At 37.3% G+C, this 21,171-nt stretch overlaps 1 protein-coding gene across 1 annotated transcript in view; it reads right to left on the bottom strand.

Moving 5' to 3' along the window:
- Window positions 1-11,719: 11,719 nt before the first annotated feature.
- DOCK9 (dedicator of cytokinesis 9) overlaps window positions 11,720-21,171 on the bottom strand; it is a 356,201-nt gene continuing 346,749 nt past the window's right edge. The window contains exons 35-38 of the mRNA XM_044669345.1: window positions 20,886-21,076; window positions 17,311-17,411; window positions 16,518-16,656; window positions 11,720-12,993 (exon numbers count right to left, since the gene is read on the bottom strand). Of these exons, the coding sequence (XP_044525280.1) occupies window positions 12,871-12,993; window positions 16,518-16,656; window positions 17,311-17,411; window positions 20,886-21,076 (554 nt within the window). The 3' untranslated portion in view covers window positions 11,720-12,870. The remainder of the gene's footprint in view (window positions 12,994-16,517; window positions 16,657-17,310; window positions 17,412-20,885; window positions 21,077-21,171) is intronic.

The raw sequence follows: 21,171 nt of genomic DNA, 5'->3' as shown, positions 1-21,171 counted from the left end.
TCTCTCTCTCTCTCTCTCTCTCTCTCTCTCTCTCTCTCTCTTTCACTCCTTCTTTCCCTCCCTCTCTCTCCCTATCTCTTCCTCTCCCTCTGTCCTCACCCATCTCTCTCTCACTCTCCCTCCCCTCTTTCTCTGATTTTCTTAAATCTTATAGCCACTTGTACTTATAACATGATCACTGTAGTACCAGGCAAATATGCAAAGAGTTTTCTCTTCCATCCCTCAACTTGAAAGCACAAGGCAAGTGAGTATGAGAATCATAGCTTCAAACCTGGGAGGGATCTTAAAGACCATCTCATCCAACCTCCCCTTTTATAGTTAAGGAAACTGAAACAGAGACATGGTAAATGACTTTTCATATTTATTTGTCTTTCTGCCTTGCTACAAGAACACAATGCTCTTTAAATAGTTCTTTGCATTTACATGATAGTGGGAAATGTGGGTCCTGAATTCTTTTTAAATTTTTCAAAAAAAGAAAGCCAAATGTGAAGGAAAAAAATGTTAGCAATCATTCTGTGGTTCAAAGACCCAGTTAGACTAATAGAAAATTAAATAATATAATAAATTATAACAATAATTCTTATTATCTTTCAGATGATTATCCTATTGTACCCAAGATCTCCCATCCCTAGGCCTATCTCTCTATCCACTCAGTCATTTAGTTGTCCCTCTCCTAATCTTCTTACTCGATTTTAGCCCTAATTCATAATCTGCCTATAGATTCATCCAAGATATACATTTTGGTGGATTAATTCAAAGAACATTTTGCCTAGCTGCATATCATACATAGTCTGAGTAATATCCATTTTTTATCCATTTTGTTTTTTTCAGTGTGAATGGTAAGAGCAATTGTTTAATACTGTTGTAGAATTCACTGAAGGGATGTACAATCTGTACAATTAATAGAATCCATTTGTGAATAGGAGCATTTGAAGAACTTTACCTTTTAGAATTCTCCTTTGTAATGTAGAGGGTGGCAGCATGGAATTCCTGCAAAATACAGGGTCAAGCTTCACCCAGAATTCCAGTTGAGAGGGAGTTAAACAGTTGCTTCCTGGGAGTTAAGGTGAGCAGATCTTGCTGCTTGCTGCTCCTGACTTGGGGGTTCACCTGAGGGGCCATTGTGGCAAAAGCCATCGTGGTTTCTACTCAGGAGTTAGCCTGCCTAGTAGGATTAGACCTTACCAACATCAATATAACAATTATTTAGTACTATAGAGATTAGAAATAATTAATATTAGCCTAGAGAACAAGTTGACCAAGGGCCTGCCACTCCCTCCTGGGAGGAGGAGGGGCAGCTTCAACCTGACAGATCAGGGCTTCCCACTACCTATTCAAATCCTTATTACCCCTCCTGCCTTCCCCATCCCTTTCCTTCTTCATTAATATAAGCTTTACCTTCAATATCTGTGCCTGAGAATTATTTGGTGATACTCACTGCTCATTGATACTCATACTATCTAGTTTGAATCCTCTCAGTTGCCAGCTTAAGAAGATGTCTCAGTTTCTCAACATTTAGATAACTAGCCACTACTTATTCCTCTGTCAGACCTGTGGGGAATATAAGTTTAAAAAAGGGAACATCATTAAAGATTAGCCTCTGCTGAATCTTGCTTGAAGAACCACAGCCCTGTCTCCATTTCCAAATGAAGTCCAACTGCTTGGGGGGAGGGGTTTGAGAGCAAGGGGTGCCTAACCCCCTCCCTTCTCACTCAATCCTGTCAGTGGGGGAGGAGAGTGTCCTGGAGACTTCTGGCCCTGGCTTAACTATCTGCTTCCCCAATTTATCTGTTATAACCAACATAACACCTTCTATTTAAAAGCTGTATGGGACATCTTTCTTGACACAAAATAATAGCTCAGGTCAGCTCAGGCATCTCTATTTTTCTCACTTTATTTAAATAACAAAAAATTTATGTAACACTTTAAAGCTTTGATAATACTTTACATATATTATCTTGCTTTAGTCTCATAATAAGCTCTATCCCTCCCTCCAAAAACCTGTTATTGGGTTTTCATATTGAAGAGTTTCCTTTGGCTTCTGTACATGTGTTATCATTCTCTTTTTAATGGGTAAGGAAACTAAGGCTCAGGGAGATTAGATTATTTGCCAAAGGTCACACAATTAGTAAGCATGAGAGTGATATCTGAACCAAGGTCATTAATTTTGGCAATTATCAGTAACTTTGGGAAGAGCAATTTCAATTGAATTATAAGGTGGCAAAGCAGACTATAGAAGGTTTAAAAGTCCATAAGAGAAGATTATATAAATTATAAAGTTTTCTTAAGGAATTTAGATATGAGAAGAGATATATAGGGTGACAGTGGTGATAATTAGCATCAAGTGAGGATATTTTAAGAACTGGGAACATATGAGTATGTTGTAGTCATCAGGGAAGGAGCTAGTAGATAGGGAGAGACTGAAGATTAGTGAGAGTAGAGAAGTTTGGATGAGGCAATCTACTGGAAAAAAACATGATGGGAAGCAATTAGGGGTGCCTATGGAAGGATTTTCCTTGACAAGAGAAGGGCCATTTCTTTATGTGAGACAAGGGTGAAAGGGAAGATAGTGAGGGAAGATATCTGAGTGATGAGAGATAAGGAGAAAACAGTCAGCTTTCAACAAATGGCCTTTTCTTGGTGAAGAATGAGGTTAAACCCTGAGCTCAGAGGGTGTAGGAAGGAGCTTCCATGAGCGACTTGGAAAAGCTACAATTGTGACTGAGATTAATTGACTAGGGAGTTATAAAAGTATTGTTTTCCCACAATAAGAACCTAGTTATTTCCTGATACCATAGAATGCTCTCCTTTTTTTCCTTGATGGGTTCAATGCATAGATCATGGTCTTTTTACCACAACTCTTGTTCTTCTTTTAGGGGACTTCAACATATATGCTGACACTCCCTCAAAGAGATTATGTAACAAATTTATACTGAACCCTGCCAATACCATTTAATGATTTTCTCCAATTCTGTTCAGGAGCATGTGAATAGGAAGAAAAGTAACAAGATAGTGGAAGTAAACTAGGTGGAATTGTGGTTTGGCAAGTAATGATCAGAAATAAAATAGGGGGTCAAGGGCTAGGATAGGGAAGTTGAGAAAATATCATGTTCTGATAAAGGAGTTTTGGAGCTTATGGATGTCAAAGAGGGACACTTTTTAATGATAAGGGTTATGGCCATTTTTGTGCTTAGATAGAGTAGAACGGAGGAATATTTGTGGGAATTGAATAGATTGAAGAACTACTAAGTTATAGTGTTTGAGGGACTCTCTCTCTTTCTCTTTCTCTCTCTCTCTCTGTCTCTCTTTCTGTCTGCATTCTATATATTGAGGTCCCCTAATATTTGAACAGAAATCATGGTAGAAAGACTATGATGTAGGCATTGAACTCATTGAGTAAGGGAGGACTCTTCATGAATACAATGCATAATAGCCACCTCTGCTCTTAAATCCTATGGAGAACCAAATTCCTTAGGATGGCATTTAAATTATTCCACAATCTGAGTCCCACCTATTTTCTAACCTTATTTCACTGTTCTTTCTTCATTAATTCTATATTCTAGTCCAATGATGGGCAACCTTTTGAGTTTGGTGTGTCAAAATTTGCCAAAAAACTGAGCATTACTCGGGTGGTATGTCACTTCAAGAAAAAAACCATAATTTCACAATATTATAGTTTAAATAACAAAAATATATAATTGTAATGTATAACTGGATTTAATAAACCAAAAACTAATTATTTAACTTATCTGCTTAGTGACTTCTTCGTGCATCTGTCAGTTGGTTTCTTTTGTTGGTCTTGATATTATTTAACTTGTGTGGGGTGCTGTGAACTAAGATAAGTGAGAGGGAGGAGGAATTCTTTAACTAACCTGCCTATTAGTGACTTTTTTGTTGCTGAATTTCATTGACTAAATCTTGGTATTTGTACACTTCAAGCCCAAGCAAGTACCACTAACTTCATCTGTCAATCTGTTTCTTTTGTTGGTTTTGATATTATTTAATGCTGAGAATAAGGTCTCACAAAAGTACGTAGAGGGAAAAATTGTGAGTAAAGCCATTGCTATAATTTCAGGGTTCTAAAAGTATCTGGTAATCGATTCCAGGCACTCCAAATTTCCTGTTTGTAGTGGCACTCCTCTTGTTTCTCCAAGAGGCACCTTTCAAGATTCTCAAGTTTTGACCTCAAGTCAACGAACACCTGAGCCCAGATGCTATCTTGAAATTCTGCAAGTTGCATCTCAAAATCATCTTTGCATCCATTGGAAATTATTTAATTCCAAACTACTGTAGACTATGACATCAGGATACTTAATTATTTTCATAGTCTGTTCTAGGTTTATAAATTGATTAAATCTACAACTGAACTGGTCAAGTAACCAGACTAAAACACTCTGGTACTTTATATGCAAGGATTCCATTTCATTTTGTACAGCTGCAGTGGCCTTTTCAAAATAATGTGTTACTTGAGGAAAATACTTAAAAGTTTTAGTTTTGACATCTCGCTTGAAAATTCTAAGTTTACTTTCAAAAGCTTTTAGGTATAGGAATCTATCTACCAAAACAAAGACAGGAATTATATGAACACAAATACAAAACACTTTCCAAACAATTAAAACTAGATCTAAACAATTAGAAAAACATTGATTGCTCATGGGTAGGACAAGTTAACATAAGAAAAATTACCATTCTACCCAAATTAATTTACCTATTTAGTGCCATACCTATTTAACTACCAAAAAACGTTTTTACTGAATTAGAAAAAACTATAACAAAGTTCATTTGGAAGAATAAAAGATCAAGAATATCAAGGAAAATAATGAAAAAAAATGTGAAGGAAGGTGGCCTAGCAGTACCAGATATTAAGCTATACTATAAAGCAGCAGTCATCAAAACAATATGGTACTGGCTAAGAGACAGAAGGGAGGATCAGTGGAATAGACTTGGGGTGAGTGACGTCAGCAAGTCAGTGTATGATAAACTCGAAGAGCCCAACTTTGGGGACAAAAATTAACTATTTGACAAAAACTATTGGGAAAATTGGAAAACAATATGGGAGAGATTAGGTCTAGATCAACATCTCATACCCTACACCAAGATAAATTCAGAATGGGTGAATGACTTGAATATAAAAAAAGAAAATTAGCTGAACATAGAATAGTATACCCGTCAGATCTATGGGAAAAGGAAAATCTTAAAACCAAGCAAGAGTTAGAAAAAATTACAAAATTAAAAATAATTTTGATTTTATTAAATTTAAAAGTTTTTGTACAAACAAAAACAATGCAACAAAAATCAGAAGGGAAACAACAAACTGGGAAAAAATCTTTATAACAAAAAACTCTGACAGAGGTCTAATTACTCAAATATACAAGTAGCTAAATCAATTGTATAAAAAATGAAGCTATTCCCCAATTGATAAATGGGCAAGGAATATGAATAGGTAATTTTCAGATAAAGAAATCAAAACTATCAATAAGCACATGAGCAAGTGTTCTAAATCTCTAATAATTAGAGAAATGCAAATCAAAACAACTCTGAGGTACCACCTCACGCCTAGCAGATTGGCTAAAAGACAGAAAGAGAGAGTAATGAATGTTGGAGGGGATGTGGCCAAATTGGAACATTAATGCATTGCTGGTGGAGTTGTGAACTGATCCAACCATTCTGGATGACAATTTGGAATTATGCCCAAAGAGCTCTAAAAGACTTCCTGCTCTTTGATCCAGCCATAGCATTGCTGGGTTTGTATCCCCAAAAGAGATCATAGATGAACAAACTTGTACAAAAATATTTATAGCCACACTATTTGTGGTGGCAAAAAACTGGAAAATGAAGGAATGCCCTTCAATTGGGGAATGGCTGAGCAAATTGTGGTATATGCTGGTGATGGAATACTATTGTGCTCAAAGGAATAATAAACTGGAGGAATTCCATGTGAACTGGAAAGACCTCCAGGAATTGATGCAGAGTGAAAGGAGCAGAGCCAGAAGAACATTGTACACAGAGACCAATACACTGTGTTAAAATAGAATGTAATGGATTTCTATACTGGCAGCAAAGCAATGACCCCGGACAATTCTGAGGGACTTATGATAAAGAACACTACCCACATTCAGAGGAAGAACTGCAGGAATGGAAACACAGAAGAAAAACAACTACTTGAACACATGGGTTGATGTGGACATGATTGGGGATATAGGCCCAAAACAAGCACAACAATGGAACTATCAATAATATATAAATAAGTCTTGATTGATGACACATGTTAAAGCCAGTGGAAATGTGCATTGGATATGGGGATGGTGGTGAAGAGGAAAGTAAAAACAAGAATCATGTAACCATGGAAATTTTTTCTAAAAAAATAAAATCTTTAAATTTTTTTTAAAAAAAGCTTTTTGGTATCCAAACATAAAGTCAATACTTTTGCCAAAACCTTTTAACTTTAAATTCAGTTCATTCATATGAACAGAGAGATCTACAAAAAGTATTAGGGTGTTGACCCACTTATCATCATTGAGCTGAGGAAAGTTTCCCAGATCCTTATCCTCATGAAATATCTTAATTTCAAAGCACTCCACAAAACACTCAAGAACTTTGCCTCAGCTCAGCCATCTTACATTTTTGTACATCAGCAGTCCACTGTAGGTGGAATCAACCTCCAGTAAAAGTGCAGAAAATTCTTGCTTGTGAAGGGGACAAGCAGCTATTAAATTAACTATTTTTGTAACAACTGACATTAAATCGTTTAAGTTGGTGAATCCTGCCTTGGCACATAAAGCCTCCTGATGGATAATACAATGAAAAGCCACAATCGGATATCCAATAGCTTTCATAAACAATTTGACAAATCTGACTTTTTTACCCACCATATTTGGTGCCCCATCTGTCGTCACTGACACAACTTTAGAGATATCAATGCTTAGTTCAGGGAATGTTTGTATAACAACCTTACATATTTCGCTTCCCGATATACTTGTTGGCACTGATATTAACTTCATCAACTCTTCTCTCATTGTGAGACCATCAGAATATTGGTCAATAATGGCCAACTGAGCATGTGATATGACATCAGTAGTTTTATAAAGAGAGATTGAAAAATATTTACAATTATTTATGTCTCTCTTTAATTGATGTTGTACATTTGTGTTCCATCTCATTATTTGGTCTTTTATGATATTTCTACTGAGTGGTAACTCATATATTCTCTTAATAATTGCATCTTTATTCTGCATATCATGAAATAGAACTGGTGCACATCTTAGGAGAGTTTCTTTAATAATTCTCCCTCACTGAGTGCTTTTCCATGTGAGCTATGGAGTGAGCAATGCTCAAACTTGTAGATGTTAAATTTGTAGAGCCTTTTACAAATTTAAGGATGGATTTAGATTGGCTCTTATAAAGGTATAGCTGCCTGGAAATGTGTTCCTTCCTTTCGTCCTCACTTTTTTTCAAGAGATAGGAGTGATTAGTTTCAAAATGTCTATTTATATTCCACATTCTGCTTACTACTGTATCAGTATATAGAATCAAAATGATCTGCCATTTTTTTCTATAATGCCATATATCTCGGTCCATGTCTCTTGAAAGGGTTGTAAAGAAATTTAATGGCAGCTATGTTGGGTCAAGAGTGATAGTCAGTTACCTGCTTAGAATGCAGAATGAACTGAGGTGGCGTGAGCCTGGCATGAGCCTGGCATGAGCCAGGGGCAGTTGGAAATTGCATATATAAGGAGCAGATTTGAACTACTCTGGGTCTCAGTGTGGAGATATTGGGTGAAGGAGGAAAAGGGACTTGGGCAGAGCTAATTCTCTAATTACTCTCAAACAAACTTCAATTATAGACTCACTCAACTGTATCCATCAACCTCAGTTTTCTGACTTATTACCAGTAAGAAGATCTACACAAAGAAAATCCATCAGCAGGAGGGTCAAGCCTTGACCTACGGCCGGGCTACCCAGGCCTGGCTAGGCTGTCAGCCATACAAAGATCCTTGATTAGCAATCATCATCTAAAGATCCAAAAACTAGCTATCAACTTAGATTAACCTAGGATATCCCATTTCCCACTTTCCATCTTCTACCCAGTTTCCCTTTCCCTAAAATCTACAACAATTAAATCATCTTTCAAGAAGCCAGCTTTACTTGCCTGTGATTCTCAAAGTTCCAGTGGGAGGCTTCACTTGTCAGAGGCCTGTGACAGCCAGGGAAAAGGTTTTACTTTCAGTATTTCCCTCAATCAAGATTTAAGGTTTAATCTGCAGTCAGAACAAGTTAATTAACTAATTAGTTTGATAGACCTAATACTCGGGTCTATTAGCTTGTCGGTTAAGGAAATATAGCCATCTCCATCAATTTATTAGGGCTTCAGTTAAGAACAAGGGTCAGTTGTGTTCCCCAATTAGCTGTTTCCTCAGTTCAGATTGTTAGCCCTGTTCAACTGTTTTGATATCTTGGGATTGGAGTGAGGAGATTCCACACATTCTCCTACAGTACCAACTATATTTGGGGTTAACCTTTGGGATCACTACTGCATGGGATCTAGGTGACCCATTAGGATCTTATATCCCCTAATTACTATTTCAATCATCTCTAATTAGTTCCATCTCAACTCCCAAGATTTTCATAACAGGGTCGTGTGATATTGGAAATTTGGGGGTCCTTGAACTGATTTTGAGGTCCCTGATCTAAACTTCCTATAGACATTTAGGGCTCTTTCAAAACTACATTTCCCATGATTCCTCTTGCATAATCAGGTAGACAGGAAGTGTAATAATGTAGAGAGAAGATATAAAAAAGAAATACCCTCTCTTTGGTGATTTGGAGCAGAGCCAGGATGGGAGGAGGAGGTAATGGCGGGTCCTTTCAAACTAACTTTTTTTTTTAAACCCTTAACTTCTATGTATTGGCTCCTTGGTGGAAGAGCGGTGAGGGTGGGCAATGGGGGTCAAGTGACTTGCCCAGGGTCACTGGGAAAGCTGGGAAGTGTCTGAGGCCAGATTTGAACCTAGGACCTCCTGCCTCTAGGCCTGACTCTCAATCCACTGAGCTACCCAGCTGCCCCCCAAACTAACTCTTAATATGGCACGTGGCTTCATTTCTCTAATGACTATCAATAAATCCTTTAAAACCCTAATATTTTTAAATCTATCCTTATATATCCATTTTATTTCTTACAGTCTGCTACTGCTACTACCACTTCCTTTACTTAACATTGGTCTTTTTATTTTTTGGGTTCTCCATCAGGAAAGCAGTGATAGAAGATAGAATTATAGATAGCCTGTTAGCCCTGCAGACAGTTAGGGGTTAACTGGTCTAACTGACCACAAGATGGCACATGTAACTGTCTTTTAGGAAAGGGCAGGGTTAATAAGCAGAAATAGGGGTTAATAAGGAGGCACAACAGTAATAGTGGTGAAATGAAGTCTGCATTATGCAAGATGGTGTTCCTTATGTAAATTAGGATGGCTGCCTCTATTCCTAATGGCGGGAAACAGCACCCATAGCCCAGGCCTCTCCCAGCCTCCCCTTCACTTATCTCAGTAATGATGGCCAATTAGAAATCCACAACCCTCCAGAACAGTAGATCGGATGATGGCTGCCATGGTTATGTGATTGCTGGCAATGGCAATCACTGGCCCCCAGAGATGCGTCCCCTGCAGCATTCCACTGCTCCCTGCTCCACTGGCCCGAAGTGAGGTCAAAAGTCCCCTAATGGCCCCGAAGTCCCAGAACTAGATGCTCTGTGCCAGAGTTCTGCTGTTTTGGCCTACAGGCTCCAGCACAGAGTGTCTACACTACACTACAGCAAATATTTCATCCTTGGCATGAGGCCCCATACTTCTCTGTATGCGGCTGCGTGTGGCTGCATGCCATCAAAAATGGCTATGCGTGTCAGTGCTGACACGTGTCACAGGTTTGCCATCAGAGTTCTAGCCCAACTAGATTACCAGCTGCCCCCAGAACTCCTACTCTTACGTCTAAGTATTTAAACATGATTTTCCTGGTACCCAGTTGGCATTCTCCCCTCATCTTTGCCTTTTGATATCTTTCTCTTCCTTCAAAAATCAGCTCAGGTGTCACCTCCTACAGGAATCCTTCCCTTATTTCCTTTGCTGTTGCTATTTTGTTGTTGTCTTTGCATTCATGGGGTGGAATGTAGCACTTTATTAAATATCTGTTAGATCATGTTTTAGTGAAATTGAATTATGAATTCCCTTTGGTTACTGTAATAAAAGTAGTTTTTAAAACCACCTTTCCTACTACTTTAAAACTTTTTAAATCACCTTTACTTTTAAAACCACCTTTCCTACTACTTTAAAACTTTTTAAACCATCTTTACTTTTAAAACCACCTTTACAACTACTTAAAAAAAAAGTAGTTTTTAAAACCACCTTCCCATTATCCTACTATCAGTGTAACTTCTCCAGGAAATAAGGATAATGAATTTCCTTACATTCCTTCTGTCCCCATTTTTCATTGTTGAGAGCCAGTGAAGTTGGAACTGCTGTAATCACCCACAGTGATATTCATATTTATCTTTTCTTCTAATTCTGTGCATATGCTGACTTCTGCTTTTACCATTTGAAGATTGGGCTGCACATGGACAATTCTGAAATAACTCCTGTCTCTACCCAGTCATTTTCTGGCTCTTAAAATGTGTAGTAAGTTTTTTTTTTCCTCCTTCAAAATGCCAGTTAGCATTTGACGCATTCAAGGCTGAGCCTCGTCTTGAAACATATATTCATGATGTACAGGTGGGAAGCTTCTAACATGTCTATAGGCCAGTTTTTTCACACTTTCATCCCCAAATCAAATTTTCGAAATCACCTGCCCCACTTTTTCCCCTTTCCTCCCCTTTCACAATGAAATCTGAGTATCAAGTATATGGTGTTTTAGTTAGGAATTCTATTACATTCTTCATAGAATTTTTCATCTTCTTCATTCTCTGCAATAACTGGTAGTAAATATGAGCTAAAATTATCTTCACTGTATTCTGTTTTCTTGTATTTGTTGTGAACACCGAAACATAAGAGATGACTAAGTGGACCATGACATGTGTTTTGTTACCTTTGGGAAAAGGGTGAAATTACCTCACCCAACTTCTAACTATCCTTTGTGCTTGCTGGCTTCATTCACAGCAAGAATCTCAATTATCTGCCAGTACAAAATGCATTACATATTTAATAACAGATAAGGAAGGAGCCTCTGCCAGATTTTCGATTTCTATGACAACCTGTTGACTATAATTCAAAACTTGGAATGTGACTTGGATGTCCTTTTCCTCAAAGGAGCCAACTTTTCCACCCACCACTATATAATTGCTGACTTTATAACCAATGCTTATTAGAGAGGCCTGGACATTTTATCTCCTCCACCAAAAAGCACCTTTGAACAATTATCTTAGGTTCTAGTTCAAGTTGTATTGAGTAACTGCTGTTAATTATTACTAAAGTTCTTCGTTATAAAGAGACATGACATATACTAGGAGATTTGCAGTTCACAAGATGTCTACATATAATTTCCAAAATTGAAGAATTTCCCTGACAAACGAATTACTACATCCCTACAAGGAAAGGATTTTTTTACTTCCTTTACTGTTACTATAAAGTAGTCTCTTCTTCTATTCCTAGGACTCTCTTTGGAAAACCCATCCCTTTTATAAATCAGTCATGAACAAAATGCTCAAGACATGATAGAGAGAAATCAGCAAGACAAATTTGGGTGTGGGGGGGTTGTTTTTAATACAGATGTGGTACAGAATGTTTAATTACAGCAGGGCAGTGATTCCAGTTAAATAAAATTAAAAACCTTTATTCTCCCAAATATAAAATTACTAAATTAATGTCTTAAAAGAACAACAACATGGTAAAAGCTTTAAATTATGCTACTATTTACCACAGGATTTATGATTACCAATTCCTACACCATCATTTTGGCAAGAAGATGAATTTCTTTTTCAACAGTGTATAAACCTAACATAGCAAAGACTGTGTACATCTTCATATTGCACTCACTTATGTACAAGAATAAAACTGTCAAGTCAAATATAGAGCCTATACGAAGAATAGCACAAATCAGTCACAATCAAACTTAATGCGGAAGCTGGTATGAGTATTAAAAAAAGTATAGAAATGTCATACACGTATGTACAGAATGTCAAGACTGTATTAACAAACTATGTACATGACGATTTTTGTACTGCTTTTTAAATTGTAGCATTAACTGTGTTTATTAATACAGACATTTGGTTCTAAATGGCAGGACCAGTTTGAAGCTCACATACTTTGTAAATCCCAGTTAAGTAGAAAATAGGACTTTTTCTTTCTTGTTCACTGGTACAAAAAACTATAATTGTCAGTTCCCTTAGATCATCAAAAACTAGTGTCTATCTAGGCACAAAAATAGTTCTTGTCCTTGTACTCCACCTGAATGTGCCATGGAAGAAAAATAGAGAATACCTAAATATTTTCAACATTCGCAAATTTAGCCCAAGGCTAACCCAACCCTAAAAACAGTGTTATTCTCACTGTTATATACATTCACCAACTCTTGCCTTAAATGTGCCATTTATTTTAATACTACTGCGTAAGGAAGAAGGAAAATTAGCTCTAGCTGCAGAGTTTCCACCACACGCCTCTGCTGAGACAGAATGACATAATGGCGGCTCTATGTAGTGCCGGTGGAAAAAATTTTTTTTTAAAAGTGCATCCTTCTATTACTTCTACACAAAGTCTACTATGAAACAATAGTTTATATTCAACTTTTCTCATGCCCAAGGACTCATGTGCATTCTCGATCCAAAGTCTTCCCGAGTCTGCGAATGACAAAACAAAACCACACATCCTCCAAAAGTCTGACGAGGAGCAATCATGCTAGCGAAGAAGAACTGGGCATCCCGTGAACGGTTGTGCTTGTTGGCGTCCCGCTGATGGCATTGAAAATATGAAGGGAATTAGGTAAGACGTTTGACTTCTCCTCCATGGGACAAATCTCAAAAAGTAAAAAAAGAAGAAGAAAAAGGCAATGTTAGAAAACTGAGTCCTCCCATCCAAGGATAAATACTTCTCAAAACAGCCTCATTTCAGGCAATATGAACTAATTCTGTTATGAGGTCCTTCAGTTATTGATGATAATGGCATGGTCTGACACCTGGCTTTGGTAACGGACACAGTCAAATTTTTCATCTCATAAAAGAATTTGGTCAATAAGCATTTAAATTAGGCAGCTGCCTAATGTGTTCTAGGGATACAAAGGAAGGACCATCATGAGATCAACACTGTCTTATAAGCTAAAAGTTAAGAATAACCTTTTCTCTTCCTTTATAAGTTATTAGAAATTTTTTTTTCTAAAACAACAAGGGCACTTAAACCAGTCTGCAAACTTGTTTTATTTTTAAAATATATTTTATTAACTATTTTTTCATATCTTTTTTTCCACACATTTTATTTTACCCATTTAAAAACATTATTTTGAGAAGGCAGCCTGGCTTCACACTACCAAAGGGGCCCAATGCCACAAGAAAAGGTATTTTAGAAGAAGAAATTTTAGAGATAATTGAGCTCAAAGCTCTCCTTTTACTGATGAAGAAATTTGTACCCACTAGCCTGTCACCTACTTAAGGGCAGGAAACACATATTATGCATCTTTAGATTACACAGTAACTAAAATTGTCTTACAGTTTCTTACAATTCAATTTATTTTGTAATTTTTCAAAATCATTTTTATTTATTTTGTTAGCTATTTCCCAATTACGTGTAAAAATATTTTTAACACTGATTTTAAAAATTTTGAGCTTCAAATCTTTCCCTCCTCTCCACCCTTTCCCCTTCAAATAATCTGATGTCTATTATACATGTGAAGTCATGCAAAATATTTCATTTTAGTCATGTTGCAAAGTGAAACAAAAATAAAGTGAAAAAAGTATGCTTCACTTTGTTTTCAGCTTATCAGCTCTCTCTCTCTCTCTCTCTCTCTCTCTCTCTCTCTCTCTCTCTCTCTCTCTCTCTCTCTCTCTCTCTCTCTCTCTCGCACATGGTATCTTTCATCACAGGTCCTGGGGAATCTTATAATTCAATTTTAATTTTTATTTCATTTCTACTCTGTAATAAGCACAGAGGGCACAAAGACAAAAGCAAAAGCTAGTCTCCATCTTGAAGAAGCTCTTATTTTACAGCAGAGTATATATGTATGCAGATAATGAATACAAGAGAACTTAGGGGAAAGAGTGTTAACAACCATTTGTGTATGGAGGAGATCAAGGTAAGTATTGCATTGAAGGTGGCATCTCATTGAGCCTTGAAGTAAACTAGAGCTTCTAGGAAGCCTCAGAGAAAAAGAGTGTCAATTCCAGTTAGGAGGGACTACTTTACAAAGGAAAGGAGAGGAGAAATAAATATTATATTCAGATAAAACTTAGTCTGCCAGTTTGGCTGAAAGAGAGAGCATCAGCACTGGCCAATTCACCAATGAATAAATATTTATTGACCACTGAGCTCTAAGTGCCAGCCACCAGGGTAGGTGCAAGGGTTAGGGAGAAAAAAACGAAACAGACCTTGTCCTCAAGGGATTAACTTTCTCCTGAGGGGATGTGGATTGTGAGCAGGGGAGTGACGTGGTATTAGAAATATTAATTTGGTAGCTGTGTGGAAACCTGATTGAAGATGGAAGAATAGGCCTACTGCTACAACAGTCTTTGTAAAAGGGCAGAGAGGTGGTTGTTGTTTAGTCAGATCCAACTCTCTGGGACCCCATTTGGGTTTTGTTTTGTTTTGTTTTGGCAAAGATCCTGGAGTGCTTTGCCCATTTCCTTCTCAGCTTATTTTACAGATGAGGAAACTGAGGCAAACAGGTTTAAGTGACTTTCCCAGGGTCACAGAGCTAGGAAATGACTGAGGCTGGATTTGAACTTAGGAAGAGGAGTCTTCTTGACTCCAGGTCCAACACTCTCTCCACTGGGATTATAGAATCAGATCAGATCATAGACTCAGAGCTGGAAAGGAGCTTGGAGGTGATCTAGGCTAAAGAGGCTGTTAAGTCCCCTGACTAAAGTTACACAGACAAGACACAGAACCGGGTCTGAAACCAGGCTCTTTGACTTCAAATGAGGTACTTGTTCTACTGTATCACACTGCCCCCAGTGCTGAATGAATGTACTCAGGGAACATGGGCTCTGTGAATTTGACACATCCTAGCTCCCCCATAAATGTGCCTCTTTGCCTCAAAACAAGCAACTTTTCCCACCTACAGACCTTTATGAAAGGGGCAAATAATCTACATAACTGTAGAAAACCATACTTGAAATACTCTGGAGAGCAATATTCTAAAATAATCAGAGATAAGTTCATTTCTTTCCTATATGAATTTATCAATATCAGTGGTAGTACGGTACTCAGGATTTGAATATAATTTAGTCGATCAAAGATTAGAAACAAAAAACTGAAACCAATAAACATTACCATCCCAGCTGTTCATGTTTGCATGGGGGAGAAAAGAAGTGAGAGAATTAAAGTTCAAGAATTTCAATCCATAAAAATTTGTAAATTGTCATCCTGTGACAGATGACAGCTTTGTACACAGAAGACATTCTGAAGGGACTGGTGTTATATTGGTTAACACCTAAGTTAATGCAGGAAATATGTGAAAAGAATCACATGCTAAATGAGGCTGACATTAATTATGAGGAACACAAGAAATAGTTATACGGCCGCCAACTTTAAAATACTACAAACTCGGAGATCTACATAGTCACAGAACATGAAAAAGTGAGTGATGATTGCATATTATATATTAATTCAAATTAGTATATTTAGAAGAATTGATGGATAAAGAGGCTTATAAGCAAGGTATATGTAAGTGTTGTAGATCAAATTTTAAACTAGCTAAGTGACTTAAAAGAATTCCCATAGGGTCAATGGAGGCTTATGATGAAGGTATATTTGACTAAATCAAATTTATTAAAGCAAATTTAAATTTGAAAATAAATTAAAATTTCATCCCTCAATTACACTGAGAAAAATATTTTTAACCTTTAAAAATTTTTTCAGTTAAATTCTTACTCTCTCTCCATCCATCCCCTCCCTGTCCCCTCCCAGAAATGGCAAGCAATCTAGTATCCATTTTACATGTGTAATAGTAGAAAACATTTTTCCATATTAGTCATTTTGTGAAAGAGAACTTGAACAAACGAAATAAAGTGAAATATAGCATGTTTTAGTCTGCATTCAGATTTGATGAAGGTAAATTTGAGAGTGAAAATTTGGAGACTGATTTGCCATGTCCAACCAATGGGCAATCTGACAATGATCTTTCTTAGAGAAAAGGGACTTGGAAAATAATTTGTGCTTTGGTGATAGGATAGCAAAAATGTGAAATCCTTCTTCTCTTTAGAAAGAAAAGCACTGGGCAAAATATGGAAAGCCTAGGCAAGCCTGGAGTAGGCTCAGAAGCCCTAACTCATTAGTGTATCCCAAATATCCACTTCTCTGCATCTTCCATGGTTAAGATTTAGCATTTACCTGTTCGTGCATGATTTCTGAAAGCTCTTTTGCCATTTCCCTATAGTTAGCCTTCATTTCTTCCTGATATTCCACCTGATCTTCTTTAATAAGACGTTCATTTACTGCCAGAGCTTGGCCACACGCTTCAACAAATTGCCTGAAATTGGGAAGGAGATGGCTTTAGAAGCAGTCAAGATGGGTAGAACATGCCAGTCTCTGTTTTTCTGCCCCCTGCCTGGCTTCTTAGCAATTTAGTGATATTTCAAAAGAGAAGTGAGTTTTAAGTACTACCAACTATTGGGAAAGATAAACAAGCTTGTCATTAGAATTCAGATTTAATTAACTGAATAATCAATCTTAATTGTTCAGGTCTAATTACAGCTGCATTTTGAGATTTACAAGGTGCTTGAAAAATATTCTCTCCTCATATCCTCATACCAACCCTCACAAGGAGATACCATTATTATCCCCATTTTAAAGAAACTGAGGCTGAGGAAGTTTTGGTGATTTGGCCCAAAGTGACAGAATTATAAATTGTCTGAGCTCATATTTGAATTAAGGCCTTCCTGAATCAGGAGGCTTTTGTTCAGTCATTTCATTTGTGTATAACTCTTTGTGAGTTGTATTGTATCATGCCAATATTGTCCATGGGGTTTTCTTGGACAATGATACTAATTCCGTCTCTAGAGGTAAATGGGTTAAGTGACTTGGTTTCTTTGGAGAATAGTTTTATTGGGAAATAATTTGTGGTAAGAAAAACAAAAATTATCAATATAATATTTCTTGAAACCTGAAAAATTTCTGATTTTACCTGAAAACTTCCTTCAAAAGCTTTATTTTATTATCAGCATATCTTTTGGTATTTGAGTCATCTAAGAAAGCTCGGGCGTATGCGAGGGGACCAGCATTAACCTGTGTAAAAGAACAATGCATTCCAAATTAATAAGACAAATTACAATGAGAATTTTAGTCACTTTTTCCCCCATGAAACCCTTCATGTTCACCAAAAATATGTGAGAATAAAATTGAATGAATACTCCTGATATTTTAATGTAAAGGATTTAATAATAACAAAAATGAGAGAGAAAGGGATTCCTTCAGCCAAGTGAGCAGAGTACAGAGCCAGAGACCCACACCTGCCATGCTTTACCAAAGCAAAGCCCAAAGAGTCCCACTGATTAGATTTCAGCCAAATTTATCTCTCAAACATCACAACATAAAGTGAACACGTAACTTAAAAGGATGCAGCTCAGGTACATCAAATTTCCACCTACACAAAAGTATTGCACAAACTATTTAGATTTAATGCCAATCTTCTAAAGGCAGACACATTTCTACAGAAGTTCATCCAATTCCACTTACAAACTACTATGTACATGAGAGCTATAATTGCTTCAAGATAGTGTCACAGTAATTTGGAGTTAAGGGACAAGAAGTTACCATAAACTGTTCTGTACTGGAGAATGGCAATCTCGAGAATCTTTTCAGAAAAAGGCTGGCATCAACTTAAGAGATTTATTTACTGTGGTCCCAGCCTAGCTCTTATTTTGGTGGCTCAACCAAAACTGTATCTGAGTCCTTCCTTCAGGTTTCAAGTCAAGCTACATACTTCAGAAAGCTTTCAAATAAATATGGAACCATTTCATACTTTCCAAGTATCTTTTACCCATTAGATAAAGATAGAGGCACTCCTGTTACAGATGCCCATACGTCTCTATTGACCTTCCTGATATTCCCTATCTGCTTCCAAGCTACAATCACTATAATCAGTACAGTTCCTGTTATCGATTGCTTTGTTTTTCACCAAATTAAAAAACCTGGCCAGATGCCATGATCACAGGCATGCATATGGCTGGAATATTTGTCGCAGTTAATTGCTAACTTGTTTTGACACATGATTTTTTTTTCACATTCACAAGAGAATTTGGAATGACTGTTTTGGAAAGTGAAGTTTATTTTTTTTTGTCTGTTAAGGAATGACAAGTGAATCTTTTTTACACAGCAATCTAAAGTTAAAGAAAATTATGATTAGCTTAGCAACAAAGGGAAGAAGTAGGCATTGAAACCAACTGTTGAAAACAGATCATAAGAGAAAATGGGGAAGACAATGGAAGAGATAATGCCAGTGAGGCTTTGGGTTTTATGCACTTGGTCATATTGAGGTACAAACTTTTGCCTCTTCTTGTATCCTCAGGGCTGAAAACAGTGCCTGGCACATAGTAGGAACTTAATATTTATTGATTGACCAATTATTAGGAAAAGGAGGAGGAAACTGCTCATACTGAAAAGGGATGTTGACACCTTCTTCTCACTGGGAAATATATTTACGTTAGTCACAACTTTTGATCACAAATTAGTTGCTTAGACACCAGAAAGAGTTCCTGTAAAAAGGACTCCAAAGCCCTGTCAACAAATATCTATTAAGCACCTACTATGTGGGAGGTACTGTGCTAATTACTGGGGATTCAAAGAAAGGCCAAAAAAGGCCCCAGACAAAAAGTAAAGTCATTTCCGCTTAGGATGCTCACAGTCTAAGGGGGAAGGTGGGGAATAACATAAAAACAATTGGTTTATTTTTGCTTTCCGTTGTATGTCCAAAGCTTAACACAGTGCCTGGCACACAGTAGGTGCTTAATAAATGCTAACTGACTACAAATAAATATACAAATATTTACATATATAAATATACAAATAAACATATAAATACATATATAAAAAAGAAGCTTCAGATGATTAATAGAAGGAAGGTAATAACATTAAATGGGATCAGGGACAGGAAGGTGGCTCAGTGGATAGAAAGCCAGGGCTAAAGATGGGAGGTCCAGGGTTCAAATCTGGTCTCAGACACTTCCTAGCTATGTGACTCTAGGCAAGTCACTTAATCCCACTGCCTAGCCCTTACTGCCCTTCTGCCTTGGAACCAGTAACACTGTATGGATTCTAAGACAGAAAGTTAAGAGTTTAAGGGGGAAAAAAAGAGAGAAAGTGACAGAAAAGAGAAAAAAAGCAAGTGGAGACACCAATGATTAGATGGCTTTTTCAAAGAATTTAGCCATAAAGAAGAAAGGGAGAAAAAGATGCCACTGAGGAAGGAAGGTAAGACAAAATTGCCTGTTTGCCTGGTGAGAAAGAGAGAAAACTGGTCCATAGCAGAAGTGCTTCTCGAAAGCAGGTTTCGGTTTCGGTCTTTGCAGGTGCTCCAAGGGTTTACCACAGTGATTGGCACATGGCAGGTGCTGACAAATACTTTTTGATTGACTGATATACATCGTGTCAGAAGAAAGTGAGGAAGGTTGCTAACACACTGGGGAGACCTTGTGTGTAGAACTTACAGGCAGTGGATGGAATGTGGCCAAGGATCACAAGATGGCAGACCTACAGCATCACTGAAGGGGACTTCCAAGTGAATGAGATCATAGATACGTTTGGGAGAGAACTCTTCCTCCCCCCCACCTCACCCCCCATAGATGTAGTGTGATGCTCTGGGTATTGAATGTTTCATAATTTGTCATCTGATTGCTAATTTGTTTTTATTTAACCATTTGGAGTAACTGTTTCATCAATGAACTTTTAAAGAGAGTTAATGTATCTCTATAAGTGACTTTCTTGCTTTCCCCTCTAACAAGATTAAGTTTGCTATATTGTATTTAGAAGAGAACCTTGATTCTTTCAATGGGATTCTCTTCCTTTATTATTAAATAAATAAAACCTCTGCAGAAAACAGTGGCCCATTCATTTGAGCTTATTCTTCTTTTGAGCTACCAGTACTTTCAATCTGACTGGCCTTCTGTTGGACCACCAGAACTTTACTTTTTTAAACCTTTATCTTGTATCTTAGAAGTGCAAATGATTATCTGTTCCAAGGCAGAAGAGTGGTAAGGGATAGGTAACTGGGGTTAAGTGACTTGCAGCTAGGAAGTGTCTAAACCCAGATTTGAACCCATTATCTCCCATCTCCAATCCTAGTTCTCTATCCACTGAGCTGCTGCCCTGGACCATTAGGACTTTCAATCTGACCCACAAGTGGGTTTCTTGAGAGGACAGGAACTCTCTTTTTTCTATTTGTTCCCCTAGTAGAGTGCTTTGAACACAGCAAATGTTTACTAAATGCTTTTCCTTTTTTTCTTTTATACATACATTGTTTTCTTAGGACAGGGTTTAAATAGAGAAGTCTCCAAAACTGGATGCTAATCTACCTTTCCCAGTTAAACCCAAGGTTCCATGCTCTCCTCTTTCCCCACCGTGTGTGTGCATATCTGTATATGAGTGTGTATTTGAATAGGTACATAGATTTTTTTTTAAACTTATAAAGAGTAAAAGAAAGCACTTTTTCTTCCCTTTCAAGTATAGACATTTAAAATGAGGCAAGCAGCAATGCAATCTCACCTGAACGCTGACACTGCCCTGGAGCTTTAACTGAAGCTTGATCATATCCACTTCAGCCGAGGCACACAGCTGTCTGAGCTCGGCCACCTTCTTACTCATTTCATCAATGGCCACCTCAATGGGATTCAGGTCCGTGTGGTGCTGGTACATCACAGGGATGCGCTTCTTCACGTAAGGGAAACAGTGGATTGCTGATGGAATGGAAAGATGTCACACACAGTTACCAAGCTGTTTTCCCAACCTTACAAAAACATAGGCACTAGCTTCATAATTCAGGTAAGCTATT

The sequence above is a fragment of the Gracilinanus agilis genome, chromosome 3, assembly GCF_016433145.1.
Source record: "Gracilinanus agilis isolate LMUSP501 chromosome 3, AgileGrace, whole genome shotgun sequence".
In the NCBI taxonomy this organism is placed as follows: domain Eukaryota; kingdom Metazoa; phylum Chordata; class Mammalia; order Didelphimorphia; family Didelphidae; genus Gracilinanus; species Gracilinanus agilis.
Note: the sequence above shows the minus strand (reverse complement) of the source record. Positions and strands in the feature narration are given on the sequence as shown.